Here is a 17,458-nt window from a genome sequence, read left to right as displayed (position 1 = left end):
CCGTTCTTGAGTTGTAAACTAGTATAGCACCAACTTGCACCGTGTTTCCACGAGGTTGTTTGTGCTGCGTCAGATAGTGTGATTATGTGAAAAAAATCTCGAAATTGTTTGTCCTGCCATTTCCATGCGTCACCTTTTCTTTTTATTACTGCAGTCTTATACTCGTAAGCTAACCAAAGCAGTTATTCTCAGTCTTAATATAAGGTTAATATAGGAGGCATTATTGGGCATGAAAATGGGCTGCAGGAAAACATTAAAAATTAGGCTTGAACATCTCCATCCAGTGGGACCGAACCTCCTCACTTAGTTCACCATACAGCTAATAAATACCGTATTTTTGCGGGTATAACCCGCTCCAAAAATGCGAAAATTTCAGGGGCGAAGTAGAGGTGCGGATTAGACTCTAGTGCCGATTATATGCGAATTATTTCTTTTGATGCAGCTTCTCCACAATGCACGCTGGGCCGGGATGCCTTTGCAGCAGTAACAGTGACTAAGCCACTGTTATCCCATTGAGAGTGCTTATTTTGCGTACACAGCTCACCAATATACCAATTTGAAAAAATGTATGCGGCAAGTCATCTAAATTACATAGTCAGCTAAATAAGTTCTTTTGCATAAACAAATGTGTAATATTGCCTGAGTGTAGTAGCTTTGGTCCATCCTCTTATGTGTAAAATATGCGGGCAATATGCGGGGATATATTTTTTTTATTCATCGACAGAAAGTAGGGGTGCGGGTTTTATGCAGGGGCGGGTTATATGTGCGAAAATACGGTAGGTAGCGGTCTTTTTTGACTGACACGAAGTATTTGAAAACTAATTCCGTATTGGTTATACTTTTGTTTTTACTTAGTTTTAAGGGAGCTGTGAAGACAAAATACAAGTTCAGTTTATTTGAAAGGCTACATTCAGACTTCTAACTTAAGACTTCCAACGACTTAGCTAGATATTGAGGAAAACAGACAGAGAACTGGCCACTTGCCAGCCACATTCTTGCCAGGCCCTTTTGACATCACAGGAACTTGTTTGATGATTGGCAACCACCGACCAAAGCCACCAACCACCAAGGAGCACAACTATACGATTGCAGTAAGGCCTCTAGCTGTGTTTGGTCATTCCACTGGGACGTCAACAAGCAGTTAATAACACGCTCATTACACTGTTTAGTATTTCCCCTGTTATGTCAAGCATAGATTCTGGATCACGAGAGTTAAAACCCTTCCAATGTTCCGTATGCTTTCTTAGTATAAAAAAAATGTTAATCTGGATGAGCAATTTTTTTTTTTACACTTCAAAGCAATTTATTGAGTGACGAAGTGCTGCTAGTCGGAAACATAGGTGATTTCATTGGCTGTGAGAATGAACTTTCAAGAAGATTTGAAAGCAACGTATAACTGGACTTATGTGATTTAGCTGCGCTGTGGGACGGTTTTTCGTTTTAACTGTCAGGCAATACAGCGATGGCCAACTAGACCCATTCTTGGCTTGGTGTTCCGACGATAAAAAAAAATATCGAAACTGGCTACCACTTAGTCATTTTTCGCGATGATAATACGCATGCACAGGCTTGTGAGTGCAGTTTCGTTGTGCCACGAAATTTTTCTGGAAAAGGGCCGGCAGTTATTTTGTGCAACCTGTAAAATGGCGCCAAGTATATGCAGAAAAATGCGGTATCTACACTAATGCGTCTAGCGTTGCGATATCCAATCTCTTAGTGCGAATCGAGGCTCAGGGTCGGTTTTGCTTTCTGCTACATACATACTTTCCTATCTGGCCGCTGGCTTGGCACCGTCGATAACACCCGGCCTACGCCCGTGGCCTTGCAAGGAAACGTACGTCACAGGCGTTTGGAAACATGCGTAGGGAATTTGCAATGCAGCAACTTTGAGACATTCTTGAAAAGCGAGGCACAATACAGCTCAAAGGAAACCGCGGCAGTGGCTCTGTGGCGTTGTGGTGCTGAGCACGGCCGTTCCATCCCGGTGACCATTTTTCTAGTGAAGGCGAGAAACAGACATGTTTGCGTGTCGAAATTTCTGCTCGAGTTGGAGATACCAAGGTGGTCTAATTTAATCCGTATAGCCCTCCAGTACAGTTCCTGCAAGGCTGGAAGTAATTTAGCACGCCTTTTCAAGATGCAACTTGTGGCATTGGAACCAGGTCCGATGCCAGACAGAAGCACAAGCTTTTTGACAACTCGGCGGGGAAAGACGCGCTGGAATTAACTTCGAAAAGCACGTTATTTTTGCGACAATGGAAACTGAGCTAAACTTCCGGCCGTGAAGTCAAACACCTTGTAAAATGAAAGGCCAACATAATAAAAGTCAAGACTACCAACACAGCTTCCTCGTAACCTGGAAACGTTGTACCATCGTCTACGCCTGAACTGTGCCTACACAAATAGCACCTATTTGGCCTTGGAGCGACGCCAAATCCGCACTGCGACAATTGTGGTTGCGTCGAAACAATTGAACACGTTTTATTAGAATGTGCGGCCTACATGGAACCGAGATCCCACTTCCTCGAAAGCATGGAACGTCTAGAACAGGGACCAATTACTCTCAGAAATATTTTAGGACCATGGATTCATCCGTCAAAGCAGCGCCAAGCTCTACGAAGTTTATTCTCTTATTTGGATGAAATTGGCCTAATTTCAAAATTGTAAATTATATGGCCCAAGCTCAGAACAAAAGTCCGCTACCGCGCCAAGTACACGACAGTTTTTTTTTTTCCTTTTCTTTCCTGCCCAGCTCTTCCTTGGGCATTTTCTTCCCCCATCCTTAACCCACAGCAGAGAAGCATGTAGGCGTCTGTAAATGCCGGCAAACCTCTCTGCTTTTCCAATAAAGAGCCTTCTCTCTCTCTCTCTCTCTCTCTCTCTCTCTCTCTCTCTCTCTCTCTCTCTCTCTCTCTCTCTCTCTCTCTCTCTCTCTCTCTCTCTCTCTCTAGCCGTACATTCACCCCACCCGGGTTTTGAACCTGAGCAGAGGGGAGGCAGTGCCCCTGAGACAAGGGAGAACGAACTTTCCCATCTTCCACCACATTCTGCGGAAAATGCGCCGCTTATCAGGCCCCCCACGATACCGTACATGCAACTTGCTTTCGTAACCATCTCCAAATCCTAGGACTGCCCCACACTACGCTAAATCTCAGCAGGCCAGCGTTCAATGTAAAAAAACAAAAAAATTCCCGGGCCACCTTCACTAACGTGAAACCTGGGGACGGCCGAAGCATGCAGTCTATAAGTGTATTATGGCGCCTTGGCGTTTTTGCCCATGGAGATGAAGCCGTCAGGGGGTAGAGGTAAAGCTTTGCTGAAAGCATCGCGCCTTTGTAGCACGAAGCGTTCTAGCGCATAGCGTTGGAAAACGGGTGTCCACACGAGATGACGTCGACATAGGACGCCAACAGCCCGAGCCCTAAAAAAATGACTAGTGACACAGCTGTGAGCTGTCGCTGTCGGCATGAGCAGCGCTTCTGAACCAGCCCAGGCTACTATAAAAGTAGTGACGCCTACACGCACGGCTTCTAGTGACGCCTACACGCAACTAAGCCAGCGACCGTGGTATTGGGTGGATTTAACGTCGGAGACATCTTTACAATGAATTAACAGTTCGGCTGGACTATAAAAACAGTTGCACATATACCTTTTACCACACGACATGCCATACTAATGGGACTGCTGGACCGCCCCTCCACCGGATCTTCGCCCAATCATCTGGCCTCGCCTCGCCCGGTACATACCCACGTGCGGGGCCCTGACTCATTCGGAGTACCCGTCTGAGCGCATTTCCGGCTAATCTAACCCCATTTTCAGCAGCCCGGACATGGGCCTCTTCGAATAAAGTTTGATCTCTCTCTCTCTCTCTCTCTCTCTCTCTCTCTCTCTCTCTCTCTCTCTCTCTCTCTCTCTCTCTCTCTCTCTCTCTCTCTCTCTCATCCTACGTCGCCTGTGGGTAACGGCTGTCATATTCACCTCACAACATGACGTTAGGCCTATTTCCGTCGCGCTGTCTCATGCCTGCGTCCCCTCCTCCCTCCGCTGCTCATCAACCTTTAGCGGAGGGGTCGTAACGGAGCTGTCGCCAAGCATCGCATGGAAGCGTTTTAATTTTGCTACACTTTACCCGCAATCATCATCATCGTCAGAGAAAGTTGGCTTTCCTGCAGCGCGTATTGCGCCATCAGTGGGAACGCTAAAGCTTCGCTTTAAAACATGGTTATCACTGTGTTTCCTGCGCGTTAGCATTAAAGAGATACGATAAACGGAACTAGAGGGCCCACTACAATCGCCCAGTCATGTGACGTCACAAGATTCTGTGACGTCATAGAGACGTGGCGGGAAAGTGGCTGGGGAGTCGCCGCTGCTTAGTTTGTCTTCTCAAATATCTCTTTTAAAACTGGTATCAATAGTCATGTGGACAAAGTGGTCTTTTTAATGAACCAAACTTCATGGCCCCTTTAAACCATACCGGGTCTGTCACTTAAGCGGGATTCACACGACGGGGAAACCCTCTCTTTCTGGCCCGCGGGACCCGCTCACGTGACTGGTTTTAGGCTCCGCCCTTCGGTGGGGATAGCCCGCGGAGGCTCCTGGAAAGAAAATGCCTCCGCATGTTTTCGCTCGACGGCGGTAGCCCTCGGCGGGGAATGGAACCTGTTCCTCGGCCCTGTCGTCTGCTAGTAGCTCCGCGTAGCTAGGGTGGCTAGAATGGCCACCCTAGCGTAGCTTCGCGCGTGTGGATGCGACGCCAGGCCGGATAATCCGGTCACGTGCTGTTGACGTCACATATCCGTCCGCCTCCGCGCGCCTCCTTCTCCGTCGTGTGAAACTCCTCGTCGTGCTCTCCGCCGAACAGACTCGTCACAAAGACATAACAAGCTGTTAGCAGGTACGAATTTGCAGCTGCCCACCGCTCGCCAACGCTGCTCACACCACGGCGTGGAGGCAACTCCAAACGTATACCTACCTGAACCTGTTGGCCTATAGTCCCTTAAATCTTCCCAGAAAAACCTAAACACTGCAGCCACCACGCAGACCTCACACACATTATGTGAAGATGCCAACGAAACCACGGCACATCACCCCCTCCCCCCATAGACTTCAAACACATAGAGCACTGGGAGACCCTGCTAACGCAGCTAATCCTTGTCCAGATGGCCGAAGAAGCCGCCAGGAGCCAAAGTCTCCTAGCTCTCTAACGCGGCAGCTCTACTTCTGGGCGAATAAAGTCCTTTCTCTCTCTTACCGCCTTTCACTCTTGTCAGTTCCTTCGACGCAGTCCTCATGAATCCTCGGGATTGTCACTTCAGCCCGGCGGCATTCCAAGGCGTAGCGGCAGTATTATTGTGAAGTTTTTCGAAACCTGCTGTCTCTTGGTGGTGGGATTGGAAAAAAGTAATAACGAAACGAACGCATAGTGTATACAGGTAACAGAAAAACTTTTATTTCGTGGCGAAAATTGGTTCGCCTCTTGGGTGGGCCACAACCACGCGCATAAATTAATGACAAATCGTACAATCGCTGTCATCTGTGGACGTAACAAAAGATAAATATGAGCATCCCGATCTATTACATGTTTATCATACCCAGCGCGAGAAAAGTCCAAATTTGTTTCAGCTCAATTTATATGAAATCCCACAAGGGCGCGCAAGGGAGCTGTAAGCATATTTCGAACGAACTAAGATGCATAGGCCGTACGATTGACAACTGTTACCCACTTCCGCCAAGTGATTTGTGAGATTCCAATGTTGGCGGAATTTTTTGCAATAACATATGAAGAGATGTTTTTCTCAGTATTGACTGCAAAGCAGAATTTGGGCCACAAAATAAAAATAGTTATGGCCAGCCCGGAACGCGTGATTAAGTTGCGACGATTTGCAAAAGAGCTAACGTGGAACTTTGCGCAAAAAGGTTTTTTTTTTATTTTTTGAGCTATGTGTTCGTCCAAAAGCTATCAAAAGATGCGCGAGGAACAAGTGGATAATCTATGAAACGGGTGCAGGAAATCATTGAGCCTATTATTTACTAATTTCATGAAAATCTCAATATCCCTATCACTTACGGCACATATATGGGCCTGGAATGTACGAGCGGAAGGATATTTTAGTGGGAAAAGACAGAAAGACACAAAAGAAAAGACACAATCACAGGGAAGAAAGAAAATACGCCTTCCCTGTTCTATTCCTAAGTCATGTTCAACACATCATTCAAAATTCCCGCCATCTCCTTGTTCTATTCCTAAGTCATGTTCAACACACCATTCAAAATTCCCGCCATCTCCCTGTTCTATTCCTAAGTCATGTTCAACACACAATTAAAAATTCCCGCCATCCGGATGCCGTTACTGCCTACCAACCCAAATGGTTAAGGTGAAAGATTGGGTGGGTGGGTTTGGTTTCTTGCTGTAAATGTTTTGTTCCAGTTTAAAGTATACTCGAAGGCATGGCGTGTCAGTCACGTGGATTGGGTTTTTTTCCACCGCGTTAACGTCACTTAAGAAACACGCATCGTGTTCAACAAGATCAGTAAAAAGTTCACGCTTATTGTCTGAACATCGTGAATCGTTGGAATGGTTTTATATAAATAACGATTCCTCACATATACGATACCGAACAGGAGCGGTGACAACGACGCACATTTAAGCAGAAACATTGGACACACAAATGCCCGTAAAGAGAGCGTGTTTCATTCAGACACTCCGTAATTGCCTTCGAAACTTCCCATTTGACCAACTTATCAATATAAATGCAACAAACCTGGACTAGCTTCACATCGTACAAATTCCTGCGTTAACACTTTTGCTGAAACCATGGGCGTACCGCAGGGTGCTAGTTTGTGCCCCTCAATGTTGGATGCTTGAGGTAAGAGGAGCTTTGATTAAACCACAGTTTCCATTTTTTCTTTCTTTTCCCTTTCCCTTTTCCTTTTTTTTTCTTTTTATGAGGCGACACCTGCAGATGGAGGGCAGTTTCGTGCCGTCTACCGTAATCAAAAACTCGAAGTGTATAAGCTTTGCTGCAAGAAGGCTTGTACTGAAGGAAAGCCAACTTCACGGGGGTCAGCGTGACCGGGCTTAATGTCTACGGCAGCATTTTTAGTTCCACAACTCGCCAGTGGTGTCCGCGAACAGAACAGCGCGATGAAAACATGGCCATCCCGGGAAGTTGGTAAAGAAGCTGAATTTGCATCAAAATCAAGTTTTTTTTTGGGAGGTATTTCAACAGAAAGACATGTCTCTGCATGTGTTTCAACATTCGACATTCTCATTCTTTGAATGTTAGCGGTCTCGAGCGAGCAAAAACCTCCTGCACATGCCGAATGATAGTTTAACAGATTTTGCGTATACCCGTACACGCAAGAAGCAACGCATGTATTACCCTGAGCTGCAGTTTACAGCACCGTGCGTTTGTTTTCTCTGTTGTTCCTGATGTTATCGATGCCGGCTAGTGTTACCGCCAACGCAATGTCGTACAAAGCACCGCGTACTATACTTTCAATGCCGCTTCCCGGTCGCATTCTGGCACCATCATCCTAAATGCTCGAGAAAAGCGTTAGAACATGCCGCTTAAGTCTGTCTCATTCGTGTGGACGACAGCGGCTAAACACAGATACTCCGGTTAGCATGCGATAGTTTAGGTACGTCTCATTTTGAACAGATTCGTCATTATGCCAAGCGCAACTAGACGACATCCTTGTCAAAATCTCGCACGCGAGCTAAGATGCCCGAGGCTATTGAGCCATTGATTGTTAAAGGGGGCCATGAGGGCAAAGTACAAGTTTGGTTTATTAAAAATACTGCTTTGTCCCGATAACAACGATATAAATTTGCCGCAAACTGCAAAACAAATATGGTTGGTATTGAAGAAGCCATACGAAGCAATGGTGACTCCTCCACCACTTTCCGGTGACGTCGCTATGACGTCACCGAATCTTGTTTGTGCGATTGGTGACCGCCGGCCTAAACCATCGCTAAGACACATCCCTGGACGATTGTAGCGGAGCCTGTACTTTCAATTGGTCGTAATGATAACGTGCACTTAACACAGTGATAAAAATGGGCCTTCTCGATTTACCAGTCCTGGACGGTCCGCGGGCGACTAGTCCTAGGGCTGCCTAACGGTCCCGTAGGAATACACGAGAAAATCCAGCGCCGGATCACGTACCGGGCAGTTCGCGGCCGATCCGGGACTGATAATCGAGTAGGCCTAATGTTTTTAGTGCTGGCCCATATTACGTCACTGCTGCTCATGTTACGTCACTGAAGCGCGAAATTCGAAAGTTTTTCAATATGCCCTGCGTTTTTTCCGTTAAAAAACGTCTGTCGTGGCTGGAATAGTGCTGAGTGAGTAATAAAAGACTAATTCTTTCAAATCGAACGAAGTTGTATTATGTCGTCATGGCCCCTTTAATTAGGATAGTCGCCGGTATAACGTCTGTGACCGACAATTCACTACTGGTCACTAAAAGATAGCTTGACCATTGGCAAGGCTGTCTCGGCTAGATCCCCCTTGCAGGCAAGGTCGTGCAAGTTCCTAAAGCAGTCAGTTCCCCTTCATCTAAATGCCACACGAAATAGACACCCTTCATTCGAGTACACTGAGCTTTGGAAGGTGAACTAACAAGTGGCACGTGACTCTTGCTGGGACGTACACGAGACTAACGGAAACTGCTCTTGCGCTTTTCTTCCGTCTTCTCCCTTCCTCTGCACCTTACTCTCGTTCCCACATCGGCTGAACGAGCGGATGACAGTACCGAAACCCTTTCCCGAGTGGAGGAAAAGAAATCAGGCAAAGACGCTTCAGCCTGCTTACGCGTAGACATGCGAAAACATTACAGTCCAGCGGGCGAAGCGTTTCAGAATAATGTTTCTGCATCTAATATTTTCTGCGCAGGGTGCCTGTGGTGTCGCGGGTGTTCACCGTGGTTTATCGCGAGCACTTCCCAAGTGGCACGTATACAGAGCTGTGGCGCTAAAACCAGTTCTATCTCCCGGCCAACCAAACCGGACCTATCTAGTTTAACCAGAAGTCTTAGCGAGGAATGCCCGCTCGGGCTTTTGGCTCTGCGCATCGCCTAGCAACAGAAGACCGCGCTTCTTTTCTTTGTGTTTTATTTTGAGGCGCTGCGCGCGCTTGATGACGTATTTTTATGACCACCTTTCGCTAACGAACGCCGCCACCACCACCTTTTCTCGTAACGGCACATCATCATCATCATCATCACCAGCCTATCTACGCCCACTGCAGGGCAAAGGCCTCTCCCATTATTCTCCAATTACCTCGGTCCTGTGCCAACTGTGACCAATTTATCCCCGCAAACTTCTTGATCTCATCTGCCCATCTAACTTTCTGCCGCCCCCTGCAACGCTTGCCTTCTCTAGGGATCCACTCTGTTACCCTTAATGCACATATTTAACGGCACATATTTCGACCTAAAAAAAGGGAACCGAAAATTCTCGTACCCGTTATCACAATTCCCAACGGGAGATCTCGCCAGCGTCCACATCGCTGACTTTTACAACGATAGCTGTCCGTTGCAGACTAACCGGCCTTCACCCTGTCCGTCCGCGCTTCAAACACGTTACGGCCTGTAAAGAACGCTTCACTGCCAGCATCTCAAAATGAGGTAAGCCAACTTCGTGAAGAAGGCCTTGATGAGGTTGAACGCGAACAAGAAGCTGCTTCAACGAGAGCCTTTACGCGTAAAAATGAGTCGGTGTAGATGTCTTGTAAACATAGCATTGGAATGGCACATAACATTTTGGCGGATTTGCCAAAACGTTGAAAGAAAACGAAGTAAATTGGGCAAAAGATAACACGAAAGCACGCCTCAAGGGTGAAACATGTACAGAGGATGACGCGTCTGTGGGCGAGTTTTTTCCCACCGCAAAACCGGTCCTGCAGCGTTCATGCGTCCTCCTGACTGCCGCCAAACCGGTCTCCGGAGAGGGAAAAGGCATGCGGAAACGCGTCGTTCTCCGCACGTATGTTTACCCATTTACAGTCCAAAAATTAACCCCGAGGAGAGGAGGCCGTAGGCTTCCGTGAGCGACTGCTTACAATCATCTAAAAACACACATTAATATAACCGTCAGTCCTCCGCATACCACAGACATTTTAAGACTCAACAGTGCACTCCAAGCAGGGCACTACGGCTTTGATCTTTACTGCGTCGCTCACGAAATTTCTGTGCACCAGGGTAGAGAGGACAAAACCACACGCTTATAAATCGACAAAAAAACGAAACAAAAAAAACATGGAGATCTCCGGTGAAAGCACCCTTGAGCCGACACTTGGTCACGGTGACTACATCTAAACATTGAATCTTGAGGCAAATGCACACGTGAAACGGTAGACAAGCAAGTTGTCACCAACGATCTGTTCGGCTCGTAACGAAGTGTTCTTCGCGTACTCGCTTAATCGAAATAAGGACGCGTTCTCTTGCACGTTCAACAAGGACAACCAACAAGAGCTTCATTTCAATGTTCCACTCCGCCATCGCCTCTCGAGATGGCGTTGCGTTCAGTGTTTTGAGTCGCCCAACGAAGCATAATTTCCGCTATACAGGTCTCCTGCGCATGCCAGCACGTTCCCGAAAACGAAACTATAGGCTAGAGCCGCTCCAGCACTATATATACGCTTCCCCACTTGTCTCCCGGTATGACCTTTGAGGTTGGCTTCGCATTTAACGTTTTAAGACGCACAGCTCAGCGTAATTTCCGTTATACAGGTTTCTACCTCGGTTCGGCACCTTCCAGAAAACGAAACTATATGCTAGAGCCGCTCTAGCACTATAAATACGCTTTCCCACTTTTTCTCCTGTATGACATTCGAAGTCGGCTTGGATTTCAGTGTTTTAAAACGTACAACGCGCCGTAATTTTCATTTCGCAGGTCTCCAACGCACGTCCGCACCTTCTTGAAAACGAAACTACAGACTAGAGCCGCTCTAGCACTGTGTATACGCTTGCCCACTAAAGAGGCGACGTTAGCACCGCCAGAGGCCGTTGGTGTCCTGCCGCAGAAAGCGATGACGTCACGTGTTGTGTTCGTGCGCCCTGAAGAGGTGTCGGTACACGGCCTGGTAGTGCACCAGGGTGGCCGCGTTCACGAACAGGTGCCAAATGGCGTGGGCGAACGGGACGCGGCCGTCGCTTTTGAAGAACACCACGCCCACGATGTACAGCGCTCCTCCCAGTAGCAGCTCCTTGAGACCCGTCGGCGGCCTCTGGAAGAGTATGGTGATGATGTTGATGGTGATTATGCCGGTGATGATCATGAGGATGACGGTGCAACAAAAACTGTGGGACCCATCGACCCCAGGGACAAGACAAACGTTAAGGGGAAGGGGGAACGACCGTCGAGGTGTGATATAATGGAACGGGAAGCTAAAGAAGTGAAGATGAAGAAACGAGGCGTGCACTTTTTAAGTGCGAATGCACTTCTTAAGCGAGCCTGAATCGTCCGCCGCCGTCGTCCGCATAGCAACTGCTGCGGGTGCGCGCGCTCCTCGTCTTCCTCCTCGTCTTCCCTAGCAACGGGGGGAGATGGGCGCGCGCTACTCTCCTCCTCCTCTCTCCGCTCAGTGACTGCGGGTGTTGGGCGCCTCCTCTCCACTTCGGGCGGGAGAGCTCTCGCTCGCGTAGCGGGCGCTCCGCATTCCGACGCGTGAGGGCGCTCGTGTAGCCCTCGCCGTAACGGCGGGCGCTACTCTCCTCCTCCTCTCTCCGCTCAGTGACTGCGGGTGTTGGGCGCCTCCTCTCCACTCCAAGATCACGATATCCACCGTAATCGCGCAATCAACAACCGTGCATTCGCACTTACACACTCTCCCCCTCGGGGAAGTGCGAGGGAATTTTTTTTTATGCTGCACGAAACATGGCGACAATGATGCCAGCCAAGGGAGATTGGCCGAATGCCATTAAAGATAACGCAGTGTCTCGAGTGCTGTCCGACGGCACTCTAGCTGATCGCTGCAGGCATGGCTAGAGTTCCGTCCTAGCACCGGCCAAAGCGTCTGCCGTTGTGGTGTAGAGAATTCGTCTTAGCTTCTTGATTCCGAGGACGGTGGTTCCTGACCTGCTGTTGCCTCGCTTGTTTTTTTGTTTTTTTTTTTCGTCTTTAAATGGAACTATGATTTTTATGCCTTAGGGTATTTTTGGTGTTTTAAATGATTTCCTTGTGTGCGTTAGGTCATGTTATGTCATGTTTAGGTTAGCTTGGCTAGCTTTACGTTATCTAGAGCGATGTAGTGCCAGACTCGGCAATTTTGTTACAAAATGCCGGTGGACGTCGATATAGCGGAACGCTTGTAATACCGTCGGACAGCACTCTAGACACGGCCTAAAGCAACGTTACTAGACTAGGTTCAGTTTACAAACTTCGCTGCGTTGCGCGGAACCGCCACCGATACTGCTCCCACTGGCGCTGCAGTCGCAACCGGCTCCACGGATTTCGCCTCGCCAGCCGCGCCGGCCGCGCTGCGCAGCCAGTTTGGACAGTCGCCGGTCTAACTCCCGGGTGATTTTGTGTGGTGCGCGTTTTCAGACCGATGTGTTTGCCTGAACATATCGATTTCCTTGTTCGATGCAGTACTGTGGGTGACTGTGGGCGCCCCTGAGCCGACCAAATCATGCCGACGTGTTGCGTACCTGGCTGTACAAGCGGGTACCGGAACGACACTAGCCCGTCGGTCCGGCATTTCTTCTCCGCTCCTAGCGACGAGCAGCTTCGCGCAGCTTGGAACAGGGCGATACCCCGCGCAGACAAAGACCTCACAACGAAGTCTAGGGTATGCTCCCTCCACTTTCACGATCAGGACATTCGCAAATCGTACGTGCACGTGATCAACGGAGAAACTGTTGAAATCCCGAGGGGCAAGTGGAGTCTCGTCGAAGGTGCCCTTCCTAAAGTCTTCCCGAACTTGCCCTCGTACTTGTCAAAGCCAGCGGAGAAGAGGCGGAAACGGAAGCGGGAAAGCAATGGAAACGCTGACCAAGGAACAGCATCACCGCAGTCACAAGCTTATTGCAGCACAATTCCTGCCGATGTCGTGGTCGACGATATGCCCGAGCCGTCCGCGCCGTCGTTTACTGAAATGGAAAGCGTTGAGCTACCACCATCGTGGCAGAGAATCACTGTGGAAAACGGCAGCGGTAAATTTGCGGCATTTTTCACACTGACCTCCGCAAATAAGGCGCCGCAAATCGAAAAGTGCGTCGTTGTAAGCAGTGACGGAGTGGCAACTGCAAGTGCGAGAGGCCGCGAGGCGAAGGCTTTTCTGAGCATCAGCATTAAGACCATGGTAGATCTTAGTGACCTGGTAAACAAAGTGCACAGCCTTCATGCATGCTCCGGATACGACGTGCAAAGCAGCACAGGTTTTTCACTCAGATGCCAGGCACTAGCTAAGCAGCCAACGTGTTCATTCTGCCGCACTGAAAAGAACAGGCTTTTGAAAAAAAATTCTCAGAAGCAAAAAAGGCAGGTGTGCAAACAGAAAAAGGTGAAAAATCTTCAAAAGAAAGCCATCAGGGCAGCTGCTGCGAGAGTTTCCTTCATGAAGAATATGGCAGAACTAAAAGAGAAATTGACAAGCGAAAGATCCTCATCAATCAGTGAGCATCTAATGTCACTTCCGCCTCTCCAACAGCTAGCATTCAAGATGTCTCTGAAACAAATGGAAGCAAAGGGACCGCAGGGTGTGCGATACACCAGAAGTTGGGTGCTGAACTGCCTTCTCCTCCACATTTCAAGCCCCAAAGCCTACAATTTGATACGCAAGATGAATTTGCTTCCCTTACCGACTACAAGCCGACTTAACCAGGTGCTTTCAGGTGTACCCTGTGAGTATGGTTACAACCAAGTGGTCCTGAAAGCGCTTGAGGCATTCTTTTCAAGCAAGCGTGATGTTGAGAAGTGTGGTACGCTCGTGCTGGATGAAATCAAGCTGAGAGAGGGAGTGGACTTCAACAAATCCACGTACAAGTTTGATGGCTTTGTGGAGTTTGAAAACACAGGAGACAAAAGCAAGGCCATCTTGGCTGACCATGCCCTTGTACTAATGTTCATCCCTTTGTTTCACAATTGGGTTCAGCCCATTGCCAGTTTCGCCACTAGGGGGGCAGCTCCTGGGGCTGTGTTGGCCAAGATTGTTGTGGAATCAGTGCTGCAACTTGAGCGCCATGGTGCAACAGTTCTGGGTGTTGTTAGTGATGGTGCGGGCAACAACCGATCAATGTGGACACATCTTGGCATATCTGGAAAGTTGCACCACCCTGTCAACAAGATTCCTCACCCGACGCTTGAAGACGGAAGGTTTCTTCATTTCCTGTGTGATGTACCCCACATCATAAAGTGTGTGAGAAACCATCTCCTGACACACACATATGCAAAGGTAATTCAAACGGGATTGCACAAATAGCCTACATGAAATTTACTTATGCCTTTCTTGCTGTTTTTTACCAGGCTGGCACCAACTGCATAAACTTCGAACACTACGTGCGCCTGTACGAAGCTGAAAAGGATAGCCACCTCAAGATTGTTCCGAAGTTCACATCTTCGCACGTCAAGCCAAGCAAGCTGGAAAAGATGAATGTTAGACTTGCAACACAGGTACCTAACCGATGTCGTACATTTAGTTTTTATTCAAGTTTTCTAAATGATTTTTTGATTTTTGAACCTTTGTTTCAGTTATTCAGCAGGAGTGTCGCCATTGGGCTGAAGTTTTACAGAGAGCAGCGTGAGCCAGGCTTAAAGGACAGTGAGGGAACTGAAATGTTCACGATGCAGGTTAACGACCTGTTTGATGTCCTCAACGCCAAGCACCCTGCTACTGGCATCCGTAAGAACTCGCCCAAGATCAAGGTAATGGGTGTCCGTATGCTTATTGTGTTATACTATGAGGTAAATATATTTAAGGGGGCATTTGTCTGTCATGCTACAGGTGATAGAAGACTTCCTGGTCATGCTGAATGAGACCGAAAAGAACAGCATTGAAAAAAACACAAAGCTGTTTGCATCTCAGTTGACGACGGAATCTCTTCGAGTCACGTTGATGTCAGTTCTAGACATAATCACCCTGCTTCTTGACAAGGATGTGAGATATGTGCTGACTGCGAAATTGAACCAGGACCCATTGGAAGTAGGTATTTTTTAGGATTCATTTTGGTGTAATTTTGCATTCCTTGTTTTCCTCTTCTCACTAACAGTTTTTTTTTTATCCCCAGCGCTTTTTTGGAGTCGTGAGGTCGTTTGGTGGGGACGAAGATCACCCTACGATAGTACATTTTGGCCAAATATTCAGGCTTTTGAGCCTGTACACTCCTTTAAAGATGGCGACAAAAGGAAATTGCACTGGCGATGCGGATCCTGTTCTGGTCACCATGGAGGAGAGCCTGAGCTCGAAGAGGCTGGAAGTCCTTCATCAGAAGAAGGAGCGAGAAGACAAGCTCGGACAGCTCATGCACAACATTGTGTTGGAGAAGATGCCAGAAGAGGATGCAAATCAGCACGACTATGGTCGACCAACTCCACACGATGCTGCTCTGTACTACCTTGCAGGATACGTGGTGAAGAAAGCAGAAAAGTTTTCGAGCTGCGATGACTGCAAGGTCACTCTTCTTGCTACAGATGACGTACCACCTGCAGCCATTCTGACAGAGATGCGGTCTTTTGTTCCGGGTGCCCTCCAGCTGCCATCAAAAGACTTGACGTCACTTCTTACCCGCGTTGAGAGCACCATAACGGAAAGAACAAGGGACAACGTAGTGTTTGGAGACCTGTTTTGGTGCATTGTCAAAGATTTGACACAAGGACACAGCCTTGTACAAGTCGGATGTGATGCGCATTCTGAAGAGCTCTCTGCACGCATCATAAAGTTTTATCTGGTCACCCGCATGCATTTCTATGCAAGGTTCCTACGGCAACACAAAGACACAAGTGTGCAAGTTAAAGTTGCCAGGAAGCGTGCTAAGCTTTTGTAAATACCTGTTAGAAAAAATGTGCTTTGTCTGGACTGCAGCAATGCGAGCAATTACTAGGATGTTGCTTTCATGGACCAGTTTGTTAACCAGTGTTGTGGACCAGCTTGTTAAAACATCTTGTACAGTTCTGTTGATCAGTGTGGACTGAAATGGAAGGCCAGTGCATTTATAAATAAACCGCTGAACGAAAGCTGTTTTGCCTTGTTAACTTTTAATTCGTGCAAAAATCGCTAGTTGCAGTGTTCATTCTTTGCCTGCCAAGATGCATGAATCAGCGTTTACTTTGCATGTGATTTGGTCCTGCGAAGAAAAACCCCCACAGAGCCATTTTACCCGCCGCGGTGGCTCAGTGGCTAAGGCGTTGCGCTGCTGAGCACGAGGTAGCGGGTTCGATTCCCGGCCGCGGCGGCCGCTTTTCTGATGGAGGCGAAAAGCAAAAACGCCCGTGTGTACGAGATTTCGGTGCACGTTAAAGATCCCCAGGTGGTCAAAATTAATCCGGAGCCCTCCACTACGGCGCGCCTCATCGCCTGCGTTGCGTCGGCGCGTTAAACCCTACAATCAATCAATCTCTTAGCCATTTTATTCCAAATCACGAGTGAGAAGCAGTGGGAGGCCGCGCTGCTCAGCACAGACCCTCTTACCGAGGTCTTGTGTCACTAGCCCAGGTGGCCGAAGACGCCGCTGGGAACAATTAATCCTACCGTCGCCGTAAGGACACTTAAGTAGACAAAAACGGTCCCACCCGCGTCATGATTACGGGCAAGGATGCCACCTCTTATTGCAGCATGAATCGATGAACGTAATACTAATGCAGAATGTGTGTTCTCTCAACGGCGCATTTTCGGAGAGTAATAAAAAAGCAAGGCATGCGCAAAAGCAGCGAAACCATGCGAAACGACAGATGGTTTCCGGCAGCTTCGAACTCGTTACTCGAAAGCATGTCGCGCTTACATGCTTTGATACAAGTATAAAAGGAGCGTCAGTGGCTAGGATGTGTTGCAGTGATGTGTTTGCAGTTTTACATCTGGTTACGCGTGAAGAAACGCGCTAATTCGGCGCCCGTATAGCGCCTAGCATGCCCAGCAGCTGAGAAAGCTGGATCTCGATGGAACGCCACCGCCACCTGTCGGACAAACTGAAAGTGGAGACACCGTCGAAGCACGGCGTCGGCGGAGAGTTTGGCAACTGAACCTAGTCTAGTAACGTTGGCCTAAAGACTGGCCGTGGCAGGCCAATGGCGGTCGATGGCGATGAACATGGAGGAAAGAAAAGGTTAGGAGAGGCCGTGACGTCACATTTGTGAAGCCGAGTCCCGCCATGACTTGAGCCCACGGAGCCCAGCACTCTATCCCATCATCCTTTGCTGTCTCCGGTTTGATTTGACTAACATGGCGTCGCCCTGCCCTCCCGCTTCGAAGCGAAAACAGCTTCGTCGCTAATTCCTCGGTGCGATGTGATGTTCTAAGCT

The 17,458-nt window shown here is 48.3% G+C and overlaps 1 protein-coding gene across 1 annotated transcript in view; it reads right to left on the bottom strand.

Annotated features, from left to right (window-relative positions):
- Nucleotides 1-5,425: 5,425 nt before the first annotated feature.
- LOC144138376 (monocyte to macrophage differentiation factor 2) overlaps nt 5,426-17,458 on the bottom strand; it is a 32,459-nt gene continuing 20,426 nt past the window's right edge. Inside the window, exon 8 of the mRNA XM_077670630.1 lies at nt 5,426-11,231. Within this exon, the coding sequence (XP_077526756.1) occupies nt 11,040-11,231 (192 nt within the window). The 3' untranslated portion in view covers nt 5,426-11,039. The remainder of the gene's footprint in view (nt 11,232-17,458) is intronic.

Source organism: Haemaphysalis longicornis, unplaced genomic scaffold (assembly GCF_048455015.1).
Source record: "Haemaphysalis longicornis isolate Haplotype H1 unplaced genomic scaffold, Haemaphysalis longicornis Haplotype H1 scaffold_5, whole genome shotgun sequence".
In the NCBI taxonomy this organism is placed as follows: Eukaryota; Metazoa; Arthropoda; class Arachnida; order Ixodida; family Ixodidae; genus Haemaphysalis; species Haemaphysalis longicornis.
The sequence above is the reverse complement of the archived record's forward strand: the minus strand, read 5'-3'. Positions and strand labels throughout refer to the sequence as shown.